This window comes from Spermophilus citellus (assembly GCF_964194105.1).
Source record: "Spermophilus citellus genome assembly, chromosome: 1".
NCBI classification, from domain to species: Eukaryota; Metazoa; Chordata; class Mammalia; order Rodentia; family Sciuridae; genus Spermophilus; species Spermophilus citellus.
Genome location: NC_138182.1, coordinates 161927182 through 161949889, shown reverse-complemented (window position 1 = coordinate 161949889; position 22708 = coordinate 161927182). Strand labels below are relative to the sequence as shown.

The following is a 22708-nucleotide window of genomic DNA, read 5'->3' as shown; positions in this document are numbered from 1 at the left end:
AATATTCCAGTGTGGTAGTGATAGAGTGCTTAGTCTCCCTCCAGTTTGGGAAGGGAGTTAGGGACAGCATGAGGATCTTTCACCAAGACACTCCGAATTTGTGGAAGAAGCAGAGCTAGAACCTGACTGCCACAGTCTGGCTGGGCACAATTCAGGAGCCACTTGTCAAAAGAAACTAACTTTATTTTTAGAACCACACAAGCCAAACAAAACAGCTCCTCAGGAAAAAACTCTCAGAGCCCAACTGCCACCACCGGCTTCCCACAAGCCTCTCACCCACTCAAGCCTCACCACCTCCCACAATCCTCCTGCTCTTGAGGCCGATTGGCTGGGTTGCATGGGCAGAGCCAAAGAAGTCCCCCAATGAGCAGCTCCGTGGAGGAGCCAATCAGCTAGAGGTTACTGGGGCTGCTGTGAGCCAATCATCAGCTGGCAGTCTGAAGGGCAGGGAAACAGCCCAATGAACGTCACCGCAGAGGAGCCAATCAGCTAGATGTTGCTGGGGCCGCTGTGAGCCAATCATCAGCTGGCAGCTGGAAGTTTGCTGGGGCCCCTTTGGCTGTGGCTCTCAACATCTCCCCCTCTCTGTTTAAACAACAAGCATGTGGCTTGGGGACCGTGCCTGCCTTAGGTTGTCCAGTACTACATATGGTCCTTACCCGTCTTCAGATGAGCTGACCTCAGGGCGTCAGCCTCCTGTCTTAGGTTGGTACCATTGTAATTGGATCTTACACATCATTGACTACTGGTCCAGTATACAGCCACACCTGTGGAGAGGTCTTTGTCATGACAAGCAGAAGGGAGGAAGATACACCAAGCCAATTGATGGCTCTTGTTGGAAAAATTGTACCACCGATGACATCATCAGCAAAAATACCCCAACACTACCACAAGTCGCTGCACCAACAGATAGTTCACAATGCATACAAGTGAGTTCACAATGCATACAAGTGACACATAGTTTAGGCAAGTTCTGCAAGCACTTCAGTGATGGCTATTGCAGAAACTGTAGATTAGTTTTATCTTTGTCTTCACCGGCACTGGGATGAAGATAGGAATTCTGGCAATAATGGCTAAAGAAAAAATTATGTAACATTCCAGAAGGTACTAAAAGAAAACAATTTTCTTAACAATTTACATTGTCTTCACTGGCACTGGGATGAAGATAGGAATTCTGGCCATTATGGCTAAAGAAAAAATTATGTAACATTCCAGAAGGCACTAAAAGAAAACAATTTTTTTAACAATTTACATTATCTTGAAGAGAATTATTAAATATAATGAAAAGGAAAGGTGACAATTATTAAATATAATGAAAAGGAAAGGTGAAAGTAAACAAACAGATCTGTTAACCTTCTTTTTTGTTTACATATTAAAACAATTCTTAATAGTTATTTACCCAATTTAAATTAAACCATTTAAATCATGTGAATAAAAAAAATATTTGGATCCATTTTTTCATGAGCACTCATCATATATGATATATGGACATACGTACATTCAAACATATAACACAAAACACAAGTGTGCACACATAATACATACAACACATAACATAATAGTAAAGGCCTTATAACTTTTTACAGGTGAAATCTCCATTGCAATGTTTAAAAACTCTGTAGTCAAAAAAAAAAAAAATAGAACTGTTCAGCAAAACATTAACTTAGGTCTGTATGAGCTCAAAAAACAAAATAGAACTTCATGATATGGGAAAGGGCAATAATAAAATAGATATTGAAAAAAGCATCCTGGTTCTGTTGCAGATGTAAGGATAGCCAAATTGGAGTTTTGGATATCAGCTGTTATGGATTTGAGCCAAATCATCTTCTTTTTGGTCTGTAGAAATCGCTTTAGTTAATCTCTCTGGAATCCAAATCGGCTGCTGTTCTCCCTGTGGAAACACACAAACAGGCCCCCGACTCCAGACAATCACTGGGTCAGGACTTTAGTTAATCTCTCCGGAATCCAAATCGGCTGCTGTTCTTCCTGTGGAAACACACAAACAGACCCCCGACTCCAGACAATTACTGGGTCAGGACCTTTCCATTGTCCTGTTAGAATATCTTTCCAAAGTACCTTGGGCTTATGTACATTTTTTGGACACATATGCCTTTCCACAGCACTAAGTCCTGATGAATCCAAATTTAAAAAGTTTAGAGTAAAAAGGGTTATTTTAAGTTTATCTTTGGGGAATATATACCCCTTCCCAATTCCGTCTTTTTGCTTTAATAAGTACATTTTAATAGTTTGATGAGCTCTTTCAACTATGCCTTGTCCCTGTGGATTGTATGGGATTCCTGTTATATGAGTAATGCCAAATGATGAGCAAAATTGTTTAAAAGAGGTAGAAGTATAACCAGGGGCATTATCTGTTTTTAACTGTTTTGGAATGCCCACAGTGGCAAAATTTTGTAAGCAATGAGCTATAACATCTTTAGTTTTTTCTCCAGCATAAAGGGAGCCCATCAAAAATCCAGAAGAAGTATCAACTGTAACATGCAAATATTTTAATTTTCCAAATTCTGGCAAATGTGTGACGCCCATCTGCCAAATATGGTTAGGTATCAATCCTCTAGGATTGACTCCAAGATTAACTTGTGGTAAAAAGGTCACACAATTTTGACATTGTTTTATTATTTGTCTAGCTTGTTCCTTAGTTATTTTAAAACGCTTTTGTAAAGTATTAGCATTGACATGGAACCTTTTATGAAAATTTATAGCTTCTTCTAGTGTAGAGAAAATATGTATGTCATGTGTAGTTTTATCTGCTAAATCATTGCCCAAACTAAGGGCTCCAGGCAATCCTGTATGTGCCCTGATTGTCCTATAAAGAATGGATCTTTTCTGTCCCAGATTAAACTTTGTATAGTGGAAAACAAAGAGAAAACAGTAGAAGAAGGGGAAATCCTACCAGCATCTTCAAGGGATACTATAGCATTAACTATATACTGACTATCAGAAAATAAATTAAATACAGAATCTTTAAACATCATAAAAGCTTGTAATACTGCATTAAGCTCTACCTTTTGAGCTTATTGTTTGGGTACTAAAAATGTAAAAGTTTGATTAGGTGTAACTATTGCTGCTGTACCATTATTTGACCCATCAGTGAATATATTTGGAGCATTCATGATAGGTGTTTTTCTTGTCATTTTTGGAAAAATTACAGGATGCAATGACCAAAAAGACAATAAAGGATTAGATGGTAAGTGGTTATCAAATGAAACATTAGATTTGCACATGATTATTGCCCAAGTATTTAACTCATTAGCTAATTCATCAATTTGATTCATAGTATATGGAGTAATAATTTTATTGGGAGAAATTCCAAATACTCCCTTTGCTGTTTTTATTCCTTTGAGTATTAATTGTCCTACAGCCTCAGGATACCTAGTAAGAATATTGTTAGGAGAATAAGATAAATGTATCCATAATAATGGACCTTCTTGTCAAAATACTCCTGTAGGAATATTTTTTGTTGGTAGTACAATAAATAATAAAGGCAAACTTATATCAATTCTATCCAAATGCATATTTTCCATATATGTTTCAATGATTTTTAATGCCTTTCTTGCTTCAGGCGTTAACATTCGGGGTGAATTTGGATCTGATGGACCTTTTAGGATATCAAATAAAGGTCCCAACTCTCCTGTTGGTATACCTAGATAAGGCCTTATCCAATTTATGTCTCCTAATAACTTTTGAAAGTCATTAAGTGATTTGAGTTGATCTACTCATATTTGAATTTTTGGTGGACGGACCATGGTTGAGGATAATAGAACTCCTAAATAATTAATTGGAAAATTTAATTGTACTTTATCTATTGCTATCTCTAGATTATAATTTTTTAATAAGTTTGTAAGTGTGGCATAACATTCTAGCAATGTGTTTTTAGCTTTGTGTGCTAATAATACATCATCCATATAGTGAAATATTTGTAGTTCAGGATTTTGATTTCTAAGTGGCTGGATTACTTTGTTAACATAAATTTGACACATAGTTGGGCTGTTAGCCATCCCTTGAGGGAGTACTTTCCATTCATATCTCTGATCAGGACCTTCATGATTCAGTGCAGGGATAGTAAATGCAAAACGTGGACTATCCTCTGGATGAATTAGAATTGAAAAAAAACAATCTTTAATATCTATAACTAAAACATACCAAGTTTTTGGCAAAGCAGACAATTGAGGAATCCCCGATTGAGCAGGTCCCATAATGACCATTTCATTATTAATGGCTCTTAAATCTTGTAATAATCTCCATTTACCAGATTTCTTTTTGATGACAAAAATGGGAGTATTATGGGGAGTTACAGAAGGTTGTATATGTCCTTCCGCTAATTGTTGTTTGACCAGATCATGGGCTACTTGTATCTTTTCTTTAGTCAAGGGCCACTGAGGAACCCATACTGGTCTTTCTGATTTCCATGTAATTTTTATTGTCTCAGTGGCCCTTTGTGAAAATCCAACCCATGTCTGTCTGTTCCTTGATCTATTTGTATTGGTGCTGCTATACCTTGTTCTTGTTTTTCTAATCTTTTTCCTTTCCTAAAACCTTGTCTAGCCATAATAGTGGGTGCATTTTTTCATTGGAATGCACTTTGTAATGTAAGATCCTGCAGAAATGCTGGACAGTGTATTTCCTTTTCTGTTGGTCTGTGATGAGGAGAATAGCCTGATAGAGATGTCCCTGGTGGGTGGGCAAATATGCAGACTTATGGCAGTTCCATGAATGGGTTTACTAATGTGTTCTCTTTCCCCTCCCTCTTCCTTCCTGTTTACAGTGTCAAGCCAAACTCCCAGCCACAGATACAGGCTGGGGATGATGAGAAGAACCAGAGGACAGTCACTGTCAATCCAGCCCACATGGGAAAGGCCTTCAAGGTTATGAATGAGCTTCGGAGGTACTTTTCCTATCTTGCCTGTGCCCTTTCAGAAGGAACTTGCAGGGAAGCTTTATCAGGGACCAAGAACAGAAGTCAGAAAGCCAGCACCTAGTGAATTATGACTCTTCCCCACCCACTCTCAGTCATTTGGCTTCCTTCCCCTTTTCAAATTCTGAGACAGGACAACTTTGCCAGAAAATCTCTTTCCTTTATATTTATTTAACACCTATCATTTTAGTGATTAATCACAGGGGAAAATTCCTTTGTAGTTAAAGCAGGTCTGTTCCTAAACTTGATTTCCACTGAACCAGCTGCTTAAAAACCAATAATAGAACTGTGACACCTACACACAATTGCAAACTAAAGATTGTAGATGTTATATATTTTCTTTTCGCCTCTCTTTCATGCCTCGGGTTGAGCTTAGCTTGGCAGGACAGCTACATGAATGGAAGAATACCTAGTTCCCTAAATGCAGTTTGACTCTGTAAAGAAAGAAATGACACACAAATGTACTCATCCTCATAGAACTAAATGGTGAGGGTCTGCAGGCTGTTGGGAAGGCCAGTGTGTGTTTGTGTGACAAGCTTGTTGTAATACAGGTTTAGGGCACTGAACATATTTTTCTTTATGAATTCTGCACATGCAATCTTCCTTACCAAAGAGCTCGGCAGCTTCCTTTGCCCACCTTTATTTACTGGATTCTTTATTGTATTATAAAGTGAAATTGTTTACCACCTTTTTTCTTTGTAGCTCTTGAGCTCCCAGCGGGCAGGGACAACTTCTGAGTAATTTTGATCTCTAGCACTTGGTACGTCATAAAAGATTTGATTTTTTTTCTTTCGTTTTTTTTTTTTTTTTTTTAACCAAAGATGCCCAAAGGTACTGCCTAGGCCTTGGGATGGGTGGGTGGAAAAACAAATCAGAAATGTAAATAGGTTAATAAAAATCATCTTTCTATAGTGTGACTGGGTCTTATGAAGGAGGAATACAATAGGTGTCTGACAGGTGGTAGGTATGCAATAATTTGTTTCTTAAATAATGTAGAAGAAACAAGTATGTTGACTAACTTCGGAGAATACTTCTTAAAGAGAGATGATGCTTGAACTGAATGTGGAAGATTGAGTCAGAGTTAAAGACATGAAGGATATTGGGGGTAGGGAGAAACCTTCTAGCCTGAGAAATGGCATATAGCCAAAGAAGTGTCTGTTGAGTGGGGCATGAGCTACTTTTAAAAGTTTGATTCTATGTTTGTTTCTTCATTTCTTCTTTTTGCACAGCCTAGTCTTTGGCATTAAAAAACAAGTTTAATTAAATTTTTCTTATGCTCTACTGCTCAGTTTTTATTAGGCCTCCTGCCAGATTTCTTGGAAGCTTTGCCCCTAGCTGTCTTAGCCATAGGGCAGAGCTGATGTTCTTGTCTATGGACTTGGTCTCTTGTCACTATAGACTTTGTGTGTTGTTCTCTAGACACTATTTGAATCCCAACTTAGTTTTTTTGGGTATGACTTGTGTCCTTTGTCTGATTTAAGAATCTACTTAAGAGTCTAATTCTCTCATCGGGCCTTATTTTGCCTAGTGCAGCCAACTCTGGTGACCATTGAAAGGGAGAGCTGAGGGAATAGATGTGCATAGAGGATTCTTCCTATCCCCACTTCCCATTACTAGCATCATTTCATTTTCTTCAGCAGCTTAAAAAAAAAAAAAGTCATCCTATGTCCTCTCTGCTTTTGTTACAAGTTACTAGCATTTGTATCTTTCCCCAAGAGTAGGGCTTGACTTGGATTTAATCTCCCACAGTTCTGCGCTGCTTCTCTTTTGTGTTATTCAACATTTGCCATAGTTTGTTCTGAGTAGTGTTTGTTTCCTCAGGATGCTCTGTGGGATAAAAGAGACCCATACCCAAATGAGTTTGAAAAAGGCTATTTACTACACCTCTCTGAGGTGCGTAATGTATTTAGGCATGTGCAATATACTTGTTTGAACATTTCCCACACATAATTGAGTGTTAGGTAAAGACTGAGTATATTGTGAAATTTGTTTGGAAAATGCTGATCTAAACATGAAACATAGTCCTCTGCTGAAATTTAAGTAAATAATCTGTTTTTCTTCTTTTTGATTGATCAAATGGACCACAGTCTGTATGTATTTGCCTAGGAAATTTTTAATTCAAATTTAGGCATGAATTTCACTTTTTAAAATTAATTAATTAATTAATTTTTATAAAAGGAATGTATTTACTGCAGAACATTTAGAAAATACAGATGAATAAAAAGTCACTTATAGTTTTAATATTAGTGGTAACCATTGTTAATACTTTGGAGAATATTTTCTCTTTTTTTATATATTTTTTTTTTAGTTTTAGGTAGACACAGTATCTTTATTTTACATTTATGTGGTGCTGAGGTTTGAACCCAGGGCATGCCAGGTGAGCACTGCACCACTGAGCCACAATCTCAGCTCCCTATTTTCTCTTTAAAATATGTCTAAACCTGATTTTTTTATTCATGTAGCACTGTGTCAAATAGTCACTGTTTTATAACATTGAATGAATGATATTCTTTTTTTGCTTTATTAAAAAACGAAACAAAACAAAAACAGTTCCCAGGTGTGGGATGTCTAGGTTTTCCCCATTCCATATATAAAAAATATCTTCAGTGGTTATCTTTGTAGCAGTATAATGTAGTGGTCACATAGACTTTGGTTTTAAATCTTGGCTCTAGTGCTAACTAACTGTGCAACCCTGGGCAAGTTAATTAATCTCCCTTGTCTTACTTTTGTTACCCGAAAAAGGAGGCTAATAATAGTACCAGTCTTGCTGGGTTGTTAAGAGGATTAATGAATAAAGTACTTAGAACAGTGACAGCACATTTATTACTATTGCTAAATATTTGTGCACATTCACGGTTATTTCTATGGAATTAATTCTTAGAAGTAGAATTGCCAATTTCCATGGTCTATAGTATAATACTAACTGTTCCTTAGATGTTGCTGTGAGGCCCTGGCACACAGTGAATATTGTGTGTCAGCTATCTGATGATGAGAAGGAGGAGGAGGTAAACACTCTACTAGGTGGCCGGAATATGACAGTAGGTAAGATAACTGAAGTCTTTCCCTCTATGGAGCTTTTGTTCTCATGGTGTTCAAAAGGCTGTATCAAATTCCAAGATATTTAAATGATAGTCTTCTAAAAACTGTAGTGAAATAGATGAAGCAGGCAGAAAGGGGACCTGGATTGATACTTGATTGATCTGGGTGACTTTAATGGGAAATGGAGAGAGGGTGGGCATACTTTGTTTAGAAGAAGGACTGGGTTAAAGCATTTTGCCATGAAGGATTAAGCTAATGAAATGTTATATGATATTCCAGGGATCTGGGGTTATTTTTTGTGTTGTTTTCACATTCCCCTCTCTTAATTTTATGCTATATTAGCTCAAGCACACTTTTTTTTTTTTTTGTAATTTATGAATCACACAATTCACGAGTTTCCTATTATTTTTTACTGCCATGGTAGAGAAAGTGCTGTTGGCATGGTAACCACCCAGCTTTCTCTCCCTTTAGCACTAAATTGCTCTGCTCTAGTCAAACCACAGTGCCTCTGGCAGCAGAGTCCTAGTGACTCTTTGGCCCCTGACTTACCATCCAGCCAGTAGTGGAGATGTGGTCCTTTCGCATGACATACCCTGACTGGTCCTGAAAAGAAAGAAGCAGGAATGACAAAGCAACCAATTAGTATTTAGAACCCACAGTATTTCCTATTTCGACTCAACAGGCCTCCCCACTCCCCCACTTTGCCAGGGGATTGAACCCGGGTCTTGGCACATATTAAGCATGTGCTCTACCACTAGCTTCATACTATCCCCTTCACAATTTTAACCTCTCATTTCAACATTGGAAACAGTTCTCAGTCCTCATTTTTTTTTTTTTAATTTGGATGCCCTGACATTATGCCTTTATTGCCAGCAACGAACCATCTAAACACATTACTTTCTGTTTTTCTTTTAGTGACAGCTTTATAAAGATAGAATTAACATGCCATACAGTTCACCTATTTAAGATATACAGTTTAATCACTTTGAATTTTCAGTGTTATACAACCATAGTCAATTTTAGAATATTTTTGTTGCCCCCCCCCCCCCCCCCCCCGCAGAAACCCAGTGTACTTTAGTAGTTACCCACTCCCATTTCTTCCCCTGTCTTCATCCCTTTCCCACTTTAGCTCCAGGCAATTACTAGTCTACTTTCTGTCTCTATAGATTGACCTATTTTAGAATCATGCCACATGTAGTCTTTTTTTTTTTTTATTGGATGTTCACAACTTTACAAAGCTCATGACAAATCATATTTCATAAATTAGAATCAGTTGGGTTATGAACTCCCATTTTTTCCCAAATACAGATTGCAGAATCACATCGGTTACACATCACATTTTTACATACTGCCATAATAGTGACTGTTGTATTCTGCTACTTTTCCTATCCTCTACTATCCCCCCTCCCCTCCCCTCCCATCTTCTCTCTCTACCCCATCTACTGTAATTCATTTCCCTCCATGTTTGTTATCCCATTCCCCTCGTAAACTCTTAAATGTAATTTTGTATAGCAATGAGGGTCTCCCTCCATTTCCATGTGATTTCCCTTTTTTTTCTCCCTTTCCCTCCCGCCTCATGTCTCTGTTTAATGCTAATCTTTTCTTCCTGCTCATCCTCCCTGTTCTGTTCTTAGTTGCTCTCATTATATCAAGGAAGACATTTGGTATTTGTTTTTTAGGGATTGGCTAGCTTCACTAAGCATAATCTGCTCTAGTGCCATCCATTTCCCTGCAAATTCCGTGATTTTGTCATTTTTTAGTGCTGCGTAATACTCCATGGTGTATAAATGCCACATTTTTTTTTTATCCATTCATCTATTGAAGGGCATCTGGGTTGATTCCACAGTCTAGCAATTGTGTATTGTGCTGCTATGAACATCGATGTGGCAGTATCCCTGTAGTGTGCTCTTTTAAGGTCTTCAGGAAATAGTCCGAGTAGGGCAATAGCTGGGTCAAATGGTGGTTCCATTCCCAGCTTTCCCAGGAATCTCCATACTGCTTTCCAAATTGGCCGCACCCGTTTGCAGTCCCACCAGCAGTGTACAAGAGTACCCTTTTCCCCACATCCTCGCCAACACTTGTTGTTGTTTGACTTCATCATGGCTGCCAATCTTACTGGGGTGAGGTGGTATCTTAGGGTGGTTTTGATTTGCATTTCCTTGACTGCTAGAGATGGTGAGCATTTTTTCATGTACTTGTTGATTGATTGTATGTCCTCCTCTGAGAAGTGTCTGTTCAGGTCCTTGGCCCATTTGTTAATTGGGTTATTTGTTTTCTTATTGTCTAATTTTTTGAGTTCTTTGTATACTCTGGATATTAGGGCTCTATCTGAAGTGTGAGGAGTAAAAATTTGTTCCCAGGATGTAGGCTCCCTATTTACCTCTCTTATTGTTTCTCTTGCTGAGAAAAAACTTTTCAGTTTAAGAAAGTCCCATTTGTTGATTCTTGTTACTAACTCTTGTGCTATGGGTGTCCTATTAAGGAATTTTGAGCCCGTCCCCACAATCTGTAGATCGGAGCCAACTTTTTCTTCTATCAGACGGAGAGTCTCTGATTTGATATCTAGCTCCTTTATCCACTTTGAGTTGACTTTTGTGCATGGCGAGAGGAGGGGATTCAGTTTCATTTTGTTGCATATGGATTTCCAGTTTTCCCAACACCATTTGTTGAAGATGCTATCCTTTCTCCATTGCATGTTTTTAGCTCCTTTATCAAATATAAGATAGTTGTAGCTTTGTGGTTTAGTCTCTGTGTCCTCTATTCTGTACCATTGGTCCACCCGCCTGTTCTGGTACCAGTACCATGCTGTTTTTATTACTATTGCTCTGTAATATAGTTTGAAATCTGGTATCGCTATACCACCTGATTCACACTTCCTGCTTAGAATTGTTTTTGCTATTCTGGGTCTTTTATTTTTCCATATGAATTTCATGATTGCTTTATCTATTTCTACAAGAAATGCCATTGGGATTTTGATTGGCATTGCATTGAACCTATAGAGAACTTTTGGTAATATCGCCATTTTGATGATGTTAGTTCTGCCTATCCATGAACAGGGTATATTTTTCCATCTTCTAAGCTCCTCTTCAATTTCTTTCTTTAGGGATCTGTAGTTTTCATTGTATAGGTCTTTCACCTCTTTTGTTAGGTTGATTCCCAAGTATTTTATTTTTTTTGAGGTTATTGTGAATGGAGTGTTTTTCCTCATTTCCGTTTCAGAAGTTTTGTCACTGATATACAGAAATGCCTTTGATTTATGTGTGTTGATTTTATATCCTGCCACTTTGCTGAATTCATTTATTAGTTCTAGTAGTTTTTTTGTAGACCGTTTTGGGTCTTCTAGGTATAGAATCATGTCATCTGCAAATAGTGATAATTTAAGTTCTTCTTTTCCTATTTTTATGCCTTTAATTTCTTTCGTCTGTCTAATTGCTCTGGCCAGTGTTTCGAGAACTATATTGAATAGAAGTGGTGATAGGGGGCATCCCTGTCTTGTTCCAGATTTTAGAGGGAATGCCTTCAATTTTTCTCCATTCAGAATGATGCTAGCCTGAGGCTTAGCATAGATAGCTTTTACAATGTCGAGGTAAGTTCCTGTTATCCCTAGTTTTTCTAATGTTTTGAACATAAAGGGATGCTGTACTTTGTCAAATGCTTTTTCTGCGTCTATCGAGATGATCATATGGTTCTTATCTTTAAGCCTATTGATGTGGTGGATAACATTTATTGATTTCCGTATATTGAACCATCCTTGCATCCCAGGGATGAATCCTACTTGATCATGGTGCACAATTTTTTTGATATGTCTTTGTATCCGATTTGCCAGAATTTTATTGAGGATTTTTGCATCTAGGTTCATTAGAGATATTGGTCTGTAGTTTTCTTTCTTTGAGGTGTCTTTGTCTGGTTTCGGAATCAGGGTGATGTTGGCCTCATAGAATGAATTTGGAAGAGCTCCCTCTTTTTCTATTTCCTGAAATAACTTGAAAAGTATTGGTATTAATTCTTCTTTAAAGGTTTTGTAGAACTCCGCTGTATACCCATCCGGTCCTGGGCTTTTCTTGGTTGGAAGTTTTTTGATTGCTTCTTCTATTTCATCTATCGATATTGGTCTGTTTAAGTTGTGAGTTTCCTCCTGACTCAGTCTGGGCAAATCATATGACTTAAGGAATTTATCGATGTCTTCACTTTCTTCTATCTTATTGGAATATAGGTTTTCAAAATAATTTCTAATTGTTTTCTGTATTTCTGAAGCGTCTGTTGTAATATTGCCTTTTTCATCCCGTATGTTAGTGATTTGTGTTCTCTCTCTTCTTCTCTTCGTTAGTATGGCTAGGGGTCTGTTGATCTTATTTATTTTTTCAAAGAACCAACTTTTTGTTTTGTTAATTTTTTCAATAGTTTCTTTTGTTTCAATTTCATTGATTTCTGCTCTGATTTTGATTAGTTCTTGCCTTCTGCTACATTTGCTATTGTTTTGCTCTTCCTTTTCTAGGGCTTTGAGATGAAGTGTGAGCTCATTTATTTGTTGGTTTTTCCTTTTTTTGAGGAATGACCTCCAGGCATTGAATTTCCCTCTTAAAACTGCTTTCATTGTGTCCCATAGATTCCGATATGTTGTGTCTGTATTTTCATTTATCTCTAAGAATTTTTTGATTTCCTCCTTTATGTCTTCTGTAACCCATTGATCATTCAGTAACGTATTGTTCATTGTCCATGTGATGTAGGATTTTTCCTTCCTTCTTTTATCATTGATTTCCAGTTTCATTCCATTATGATCTGATAAAGTGCATGGTATTATCTCAACCCCTTTATATTTACCGAGGGTTGCCCTATGGCATAATATATGATCTATTTTTGAGAAGGTTCCATGTGCTGCTGAGAAAAAAGTATATCCACTTGATGATGGTTGATATATTCTATATATGTCAGTTAAGTCTAGGTTATTGATAGTGATATTGAGGTCAATAGTTTCTTTATTCAACTTTTGTTTGGAGGATCTGTCCAATGGTGAGAGAGGTGTGTTGAAGTCACCCATGATTATTGTGTTGTGGTCTATTTGATTCTTGAACTTGAGGAGAGTTTGTTTTATGAACGTCGCAGCGCCATTATTTGGTGCATAAATATTGATAATTGTTATGTCTTGTTGGTGAATGGTTCCTTTTAACAGTATATAATGTCCTTCCTTATCCCTTTTGATTAGCTTAGTCTTGAAGTCGATTTTATTCGATATGAGAATGGCCACGCCTGCTTGCTTACGAGGACCGTGTGCTTGGTATATTTTTTCCCAACCTTTTACCTTGAGTCTGTGTATGTCTTTTCCAATCAGATGAGTCTCCTGGATGCAACATATTGTTGGATTTGTTTTTTTAATCCATGTTACCAGCCTATGTCGCTTTATTGGAGAGTTTAAGCCATTAACGTTTAGAGTTACTATTGATATATGGTTTGTACTTCCTGCCATGTTTGATTATTTATCTTTTTTTTTTTTCCCCCTAATTTAGTTTATTTCTCCATGGTTAGCTTTCCCCCCTTCCTCTGTCTTTACCGAGGCACTTCCCGCTGATGGTTTTGGTTATTGTTTTCCATTTCTTCCTCGTGTAGAGTTTTGCTCAAGACGCTTTGCAATGCTGGTTTTCTGGCTACAAATTCTTTTAGCTTTTGTTTATCATGAAAGATTTTTATTTCATTGTCGTATCTGAAGCTTAATTTTGCTGGATACAGAATTCTTGGTTGGCATCCATTGTCTTTCAGTGTTTGAAATACGTTGTTCCAGGATCTTCTCGCTTTCAGCATCTGTGATGAAAAATCCGTTGTCAGCCTTATTGGTTTACCCCTAAATGTAATCTGTCTCTTTTCTCTTGTAGCTTTTAATATTTTCTCCTTGTTCTGTATATTGGATAGCTTCATAACAATGTGTCTTGGCGTTGGTCTACTGTGATTTTGTGTGCTCGGTGTCCTGTATGCATCTACAATTTGTATATCTGTTTCCTTTTTTATTTCTGGAAAGTTTTCTGTAATTATCTCATTCAGCAGGTTATTCATTCCCTTGGCATGAATCTCTGTGCCTTCCTCTATCCCGATGACTCGTAAGTTTGTTTTTTTTAAGTTATCCAAAATCTCTTGGATGTTTTTCTCGTGATTTTTTACCAGCCTATCTGAGTTGGCTAGACTCTTTTCAAGTTGATATATTTTGTCTTCATTATCTGACGTTCTGGCTTCTACTTGCTCCACTCTGTTAGTGATACTCTCGATTGAGTTTTTAATTTGGTTTATCGTTTCCTTCATTTCTAGAATTATTGTTTGATTTTTTTTAATAATCTCTATCTCCTGATAAAGATGTTTAACTTCTTCTTTTATCTGTTTTTGTAATTCCTTTTCAATGTGATCTTTAAGGTTCCTTTCCATCTGTCTAAGGTGTTCCTTGAGTTCTTTATATGGCCATTTTTCTGATGACTCCAGGTCCTCCTGAATATTTAGGCTGTCCTGCATTGTTTGTACTCCTTTTCTTCCTTGCTTTTTTATGCTCATGATATTTCTTATTCTGTTTGACTGCTGAGTTACTGTTTACTCTTATAAATTTATTTGATGCTTGGGATGAGAGGTATTAGAGGGGAAGGGAAGAAGTCACTAAAGAGAGTGAGTGTAGGCAGGTGGGGTTCAAGAGAGGGGGAATAAGAAAGTTGAAAAGAAATGAATAGACAAAAGAAAAAAGTGAGAAGAAAGAGAGAAAAAACGAAAAAATAAAAATTTAAAACAAACAAAAAAAATTATAATGGTATTAAAAAATGGAAATTAAAATTAAAAAAAATAGTAATAATAATAGAATAAAAAGAATTAAAAAAAATGAAACCATTGATAAGAAAGTTAAAGAACAACAACAACGTCAACTACAAAAAGTGAAAATAAAAAAAAAAAACTAATAATAATCATTAAAAAAAAATAATAATAATAAATGCAGTCATAGAGCTCGATTAACTTCTCTTCCAGTAGGTGGAGCTATGCCCACTGGGCCAGGCTTCTCCTCGTGATAGGTGGGAACCAATCACTGTGCCTCAGCTCTTCTTCCCATACTGTGCGAGTCTCCAGTCCTGAGTGCCTAGGTCCTTCTCTTGTGGTTCCTCAATCCAGGCCCCACTCGCCTGTGATGCTTACGACATTACTGGCTACACGCCGGGTCTGCTGCTCCTGGGAGCCCTGTTTTCAAGGATGCCTGGGCACACCCTTTCTGTTTTCCTCCCTCGGACCCTACGTTTGTAGGGCTTGGGGCTGAGGACCCCCAGCGAATTTGTTTGCCCTCAGGTAGCAACTCCCCTGGTAGCTGGTGCAAGGGACCTCTGTTGTCAGCCCTGGTGGGAGCGATAACCGCGCTCTTGGGCGCCACGCTTGTTCACGACCTTAGCAGCGCCGCCGCGGCCTCCGCTGCTCCTCGGCCTGGTGCCTAGCTCCCAGGGCCCAAGCGGCTGCCGCCGCGGCTCTCCAACCCCCTCCTCCAGGGCACGGGTCCCCTCGCAGGGGGGTGCCCAATGACCCCAGAGCAGGCTCTGCCCCAAGGTGCAGCAGGGAACAGGCGACCGAGGCGCTTGAGGCCGTGGTCCAGCCTTCAGAGGACAGGGCTCGGCACGCCGCCCAGTTCCAGTCTCTAGATGTGGCTGCTGGACAGTGTAGACAGGGCCATCAAGGCAGCATGCCGAAAGCAAATGGCGGCTCCCGCGGAGTGGATTTTCGGCCCGAAACCCCAGCCCAGCCAACAATTTCAGTCCACTAACTCTCCCTGTATATACAATATTAAAAAAAAAAAAAAAAAAAAAAGGGCGGGGTGTACTGAGCTTTCTTTGCCTCAGGTACTTAAGATCCACTGCTGATTACCCATTCAGCTTCTCTGCAGGGAGCAAAGTGAAAGAGGAAGCATATGGGCGCAAAGCGCCCGCGGCTCTGAACAGGAAAGCGTCTGGGAGCCAAGCGTCTCTTTTTCAATCTTTTTGTTTTTTTTTCTGCTGCTTGGCCGGGTGGTCCACTACAGACTAATGGTGAAAGGAGCTCTAACAAGCTGTGCAAAGTCCCTATTAAAGCCGCTACTCTGAGCACCAGTTTCAGCAGTTCAGCAACCCCCGTACGCAGCCCAGTTCGCTATTTCATAAAGGCTTGGTTAGATTCCCTTCACGTCGCCTCCTGAGCTGGGTGGGCGGGGGGGCTGTTTGCCGTGCAGGTGGGGACCCTTATCGCCGCGCCGGGCCCGGCCACCGGGGGCCGTTTGCAGAACCGGGCAGGCGCTGGCGGCCGTTTGGCGGCGGCTGGCAGGGAGACTGAACCTCTGCACCGCGTGGCCAAGATTCACTCATCTGGGACAAACTGTCACCTCTCATAAACTTACTGATTCCCGGCAGGTCTCCTTTCCACGGAATTTTGCTAGAGGTTCCTCCGTAGGTAGATTCTAGGTGTATTAATGGGTCTTTCTGATCGCGTTACTGTGGAGATCCTGAAAATACTGCTTCCTCCCCGGCCGCCATGTTGGGTCTCCTCCCACATGTAGTCTTTTATGTTTACCTTCCTTTCACTGAGCATAATGATTTTTAGGGTTCATCCATGTTGTAGCATATCTCAGCTCTTATTCCTTTTTATTGCTGAATAATATTTCATTATATAGACACAGCACTTTTGGCAATATTGAATAATTCTTCTTCAAACATTCACGTACATGTTTCTGTGTGGATATGTGTTTTCATTTCTCTGGAGTATATATTTAGGAGAGGGATTTACAGGATCATATGGTTATGTTTAACCTTTGCAGGAAATGCCAGACTACTTTCCAAAACAGCTGTACCATTTCCATTTCATAAGCAGTGAATGAAGATTTTAATTTTTCCAATTCCTCTCTTAACACTCATTATTATCTGTTTTTTTTATTATAGCCATCCTAGTGAGTATGAGATGATATCTTATTATTGTTTTGATTTGCGTTTCTTTGGTGACTCATGATGTTGAAAATGAGTTAATGTGCATATGAACAATTTCTATATCTTATTTTGAGTAAAGTCTATTCAGCTCCATTGCTCAATTTCCTAAAAAAAAATTGGATTATTTTTATGTTTTTTATTGAGTTCCCAGAGTTTGGGCTTTTGTGTTCTAGATAAAACCCCAGTATCAGATAGATGATTTGTAAAAAGTTGTTCTCATTTTGTGAATTGGCTTTTTGTATTCCTGATGGTGTCCTTTGAAAAGTACAAATGTTTTAAATTTAGATGTCTGTCATTTTTTTCTTTTGTTGTTTGTTTTTGGTGTTATTTAAGAAAACATTGCCTTTCCTGAAATCATGGGCTTTACTCCTGTGTTTTTTTCCCTAAGAGCTTTATAGTTGTAGCTCTTACACTTAGGTCTTTGATCATTGTAAATTAATTCTTACATATGGTAGGCGGTAGGGATCCAACTTGATTCTTTTACCTATTGATAACCAATTATCCCAGCCCATTTCCCAGTTAAAATTCTTGGTGCCCTTGTAAAAGAATCAAAATCAATTTCTGGACTCTCAATTCTGTTCTTTTGATATGTATAGTTATCTTTATGCTCGTTCTACATTGTCTTTTTTGCTGGCTGTCCCTCCATTCACACACACACACACACCCAAACACATGTGCACACACATACTTTTTCAAAAATAGAATCAGGATCTTACTCTGTTGCCCAGGCTGTCCTCATACTTGTGATCCTCATGACTCAGACTCCTTAGTAGCCTGGACTGTAAGCATGCATCACTTCACTGTGCTTGGCCTTCATCCTCTTACCCATCTCCCATCTTTGGACTCCAGATCTGCTTACTTGATAACCCTACTTAGATGCCCAATAGACAACTCACATTTATCATGTCCAAAACTTCTATTCTTAAAGAAAATACCTTGTGGGAATAAAGAAGAAAAAGAATAAGCTAATATTTGCCAAGTATTTACTATTAGCACTGTGCATTATGTCTTTTATGATATCTCTCAATTCTGTGATACTCTGGAGATGGTGTAACTCTCCTATGCTACAGAGCAGTGGGACAGAGTTTTGAATTTCAGTTAGTTCGATTCTAATACCTGAGCACCTTCCTAACAGCTACACTATACTTTTCTACAAATGGTAAAGCATATAGTCCACTTTTCTCTCCTTAAGATTGTTCTTTGGAGTAGTATCATAGCTCAGAAAAAAATGAAAGGAATCCATAGGATTTTTGGTAAGTGAAACAGAAGTGCTTGTGAGCCTTGTAGTGCTTTGGTACTGCCTTTTCCCTACCTTCAGGAAAAGCTTACCTTGACTTTTTGGCAAATTTCTCTTGACCATTTACCCAGGTAGATTTATTTGGCCTTGAGTTTTGTTTTCCACCTGTTGGAACTGCTCTCTTTCATTTATTTAACTGGATCATCTCTATTCCCCATTCCTTCTTATCTCTTTCTCATTTGTTCACAAATTATCAGCCGTTTTGGATATCTGCAATAAATTTCATTCTGACATTTGTTTGCTTCTAGCACTGAAAATTTGACTCTTTTTTGTTTCTCTTTAAAATATTGGTATCTAAAAAATTATTATTATTCATAAATAGCAGTAACTATAGCAACTATAAATAGCAGTAACTAAAGTCTCCTAAAATCCTTAATAGAAGTGAAAGTATCCAAGGTTTGTCTATTCACGTTGGGTATATAGTTTTTACAATAGTTTTGACCAGACTTAAAAAACAGCCTGTTCTCAGGTGACTTTCTGCCACTCCGTTTTATTTCTGTGATATGTGTCCTAAGGGCTGCTAAGACAGGTGCGAAAGCTGTGGCAAGCTTACTTGTTCATGTTCTCATAGGGGCAGCATCAGTTGTGTTCCTGTTTGTGCTGATGTATTCTGATAAGGTTGGTGTGTGAGGTCTGCTGCCCACTGTGGGGTGAGGTCCCAACTCCTAGGTTTTACCTCTTGGTTCCTGCAGGTCTTACCTTCTTAGAAGCCTACCACTGGTACTTTACGCCATGTGGTGGACATTTCCTGAACACCTGTTGTGTTGGAAGCCCATTGTCTTCTGTCTTTTCCCATTCTGAGTGTCAGCCACTTGTGAGGCATCATGGTCGAGTGGGAAAAGCACTATTTCTGGAGTCGAGAATTGGCCTTCTCAGGCGTCTCTTCACTTCTCTGGGCTTCATAGACCACACGACCTCTCAGGGCATTGCAGCTCCAGCTGTCTCAGGCTTTATGATCACAATTCTCTAAGTGAACCTGTCTTAATAGTTGACAGTGGCTTAATGTGCTAGACCTGAGATGGCAAATATGTAGTTTCTCTTCCATCTGCCAAGCATGGCAGACTCATTAATTGGTTTCAACATCCTCACATAAAACCCAGACATGACTTCAGATTTTTTGTACCAGTATATGTGTGCTAAACAACCACTACCAGTGAATCATGGTTGAGATGTGTTTGTTGTCCTGGTCTTCCCTCCTATCTGTAGTGCTTCCATCTAAAGGAGGCACTAGTAGGATTAGGTACCATAGAATGAGTTCTAGGGATGAGATATGTGCATGAAAATGCTGTCTCTACTTTCTATACTCCCTTTCTGTGGGACCTTGGGAAAGTTACTTAATTTCTCTGGGCCTCAGTGTCCTCATTTTTTATGTGGAAAGTAACAATTAGCCCCATATCATCATGTTGTAGAGAGGAATAAATGAACTAATATGTGTTAAAAATGCTTAGAACAGTTCCAGGCACATACAACTCAATAAATGTTATCCATTATATTAATTACAGATATGATAACAACTTGGAAGGCTGATAAAGGAAAAATTCTTGGTTTGACAGGGTCTTATGGCTCCCTGTCAATCTTTAAATATCCATCTGTCTATGAATATGAGTTGATTCCCATTTATTCATTCACTTATCCAGAAAAATGAAGGGTAAAGCTTTACCTTGACAGTTGTAGTGATTGGAGCTTGCAAAGGGTCTTCAGTTATGTGTGTGCAGGTAGAGGGCTCTTGGTTATAGTGTTAAATCTGGATGTGAAGAGACATGCTGGAGTCTGGCTTGCCTCTTACAGTTTTGCATGTGGGTGAACCCTCAGGGAGTTGTTAGCACTCAGTCTTGCTGGTGGCACACTTGGTGGTGTGCTCGTGTACCTCAGCATTCAGTCATTCACTAGCAGCCTGAGGTATTGCCACTGCTTTCTGAGCCTTTGTCCCCCTAATTCTCAGTCAGAGCTGATGGTATTGGGAACAGAGAGTGAAGATTAATGAAGCAGCCTGACTTACAGCCACAGAGTAGTTGGATATCTCTTTGTGGAAGATATATCAAATACTTGAATGAAGGAGCCCATCCCTTTGCTTAACTCAAGATAGAGCAAATTTCTATGGCTACTTCATGTGGCAAACCAGTGTGAAGTCTGGGTGGGAGAAAACAATATCCTGGTATGATGTGGGTAGGTGTTCGTGCTGTGACCCATCCTGTCCCTTCACTGGTGTCTTGCAGTAAGCAGCTGTTGTGTGACGTGATGATTGTGGCAGAAGATGTGGAAATAGAAGCCCACCGTGTGGTCCTGGCAGCCTGCAGTCCCTACTTCTGTGCGATGTTCACAGGTATGGTGAGGGGCACACAATAACCTATGGTGTGGGGCTGCTGCCCCCCTGGGAGGACATTGATGGTGGTGGCACAAGGGGAGGGAGGAATGAGAAGGCTGTGAAGCTTACTGTGAGGAGTTTCCCTTTCTCAGCTTTGTACCATAGAGAACTTCTGGAACCAAAGTCTCAACCAAGCCAGCTGGACATGTAGACCCTTGACCACTACGAGGAAGAGAGGTGGAATCGTGTAGTCCATTGGTTCTCAAGCTTTAGCATGCACCAAAATTAGGGAGTTTGTTAACAGTGCAGTCCTAGGTTCATTGCCAGGCCTTCTGGTCTCCCATTTTGCATGAGGGACACTGAGGCTGAGTGAGGGGAAGGGACTTGCCCAAGGTCATACAGTGAATGAATGGGACTTGGATTCTTGACACCTGGCCTAGTGCTCTATCATTGGACCCACATCTTGTTCTTCCCTAGCCTTTCCTTCCAGGCAAGCACCTGGGGTCTCCTCTAGCCTTTATAGAGGTATGGAAGAGATTTGAAGAAATGATGGTGGGGATTGGTATTGAGACATGAGAATGATCAAAATCTAGCATAGTTTCAGCACCTTTGCCAACTCCCCCGGGATCCGCTTCCTGGGCACATGTAGGAAAGGATCACATTTTACACTTAAAACTCTGGGCTGAATTTCTTGAAGTCCACAGGCTTCCCATCTGTAGTTCCTCATAGCACCTCCCCTGAATCAGATACATGCAGTGCTGTAAAAATCACTGCTGATAGAAGGAGGCCATCAGAGCTCAAAGGACCCTCTGACTTGGTCAGGTGTGCCTATCTCATGTTTTCCAAGAACCATTTTCCTGCTCTGAATGTAGTGACCATCACTCTGCATTCTATTTCTCTGGTCTGTTTCCTGGTGTAACACTCTCTTTGGAATGATCACAAACTCAGTTTCAAGGTTTTTATTTCCTTTTTACCCCTTTCCTTCATCCATCTCTTTCTAAAATAATTTATCTTGTCGCCAACAGTTATTTAGGTGAAACATTAATGAATAGCTATGCCAATATAGCTCTTTTTGTGTGTGTGTGATTTGAAAGTCCAGTATTGAGAGAAACCTGTTTGGAATTGCAGTGAATTGTAGTGTTGGCTTTGCTTTTGACTGATGAACTTGTTTCTAGGATAGATGAAATGCCTTAGAAAAGACAAAATGATTTTAGAGCTTGGGAGAACACATGCTTCTGGAGCAGGTCTTGGATTCTAGTAATTGAAGGGAGACTGCAAGAGAAGAAAGCTAGTCTCATGTAATGCCCAGCTCAGTCCTTCCCTTGGGTCTGGTTACCAATCATTGTTCCATCCACTCATTCATCCTTCCACCCATCCATCCATTTGCCCATCCTTGAAAACACTATCCACATATGTAGATTACAAGAAAAGATCAGAAAATGTTAGCAAGCAAAAGTAAAAATAAATAAATAAAAAATTACATGTATTACATCTCCTAGGTAAGATTATGGTTTATATCCTTTCATTTTTATATTTATAAAATGGACATATACAAAATCATTTTTCAACATCAGTAAGTTCATTTTACATGTACAGTTGAAATGTCTTTTTTGATAGGTATAATTTTTAAAACTCCTATTCATTTTCTGAGGTGTTTTTCTTGCCTCTTTGCCCATGTAGCTCCTATTTGTCTTTCATTACCCCACAAGCATCCCTTCCTCAGGAGGGCCTTCCATGACCCCTCAGACTAGGTTAAATCCCTTTGTTACTTACTTCCAATGTACCTTATACTACTACTCTCTAGTATTATTCCTAATCTCAATATCTGATTTCCCTGATCAATATAAGCTCTATGAGGCTAAGAATTGTACTTTCTTAACTGATGCAACTTTATTGCCTACCATAGTCTTCCATGCAATATGTGCTTAGTAAAAATGTTTAATTGAAGTTGGCATTATATTATGAATATCCCATGTTGATGAAATCATACCTACATTCCTAATTTCAATGACTTTGTAAGATTCCATCATATGTATCCTAATAGAAAATCCATCTATTCATTTGTTGGAAATTCTAGTTTTAATATTTTCCTATTGTAAATAATGCTCTAATGGGCATCCTTGCATCTTAATCTTCATTTTGATTATTTCCTTATAATAGATCCCTAGAACAGGAAA

The 22708-nt window shown here is 39.0% G+C and overlaps 1 protein-coding gene across 5 annotated transcripts in view; it reads left to right on the top strand.

Moving 5' to 3' along the window:
* KLHL3 (kelch like family member 3) overlaps nucleotides 1-22708 on the top strand; it is a 124638-nt gene that overhangs the window by 17234 nt on the left and 84696 nt on the right. For 4 of the 5 annotated variants that reach the window (XM_081286816.1, XM_081286817.1, XM_081286819.1 and 1 more), the window contains exons 2-3: nucleotides 4784-4903; nucleotides 20443-20549. In XM_081286816.1, the coding sequence (XP_081142942.1) occupies nucleotides 4784-4903; nucleotides 20443-20549 (227 nt within the window). Of the gene's footprint in view, nucleotides 1-4783; nucleotides 4904-7867; nucleotides 7976-20442; nucleotides 20550-22708 lie in introns of those variants that run through there. The other variant, XM_081286818.1, reaches the window with a different exon arrangement.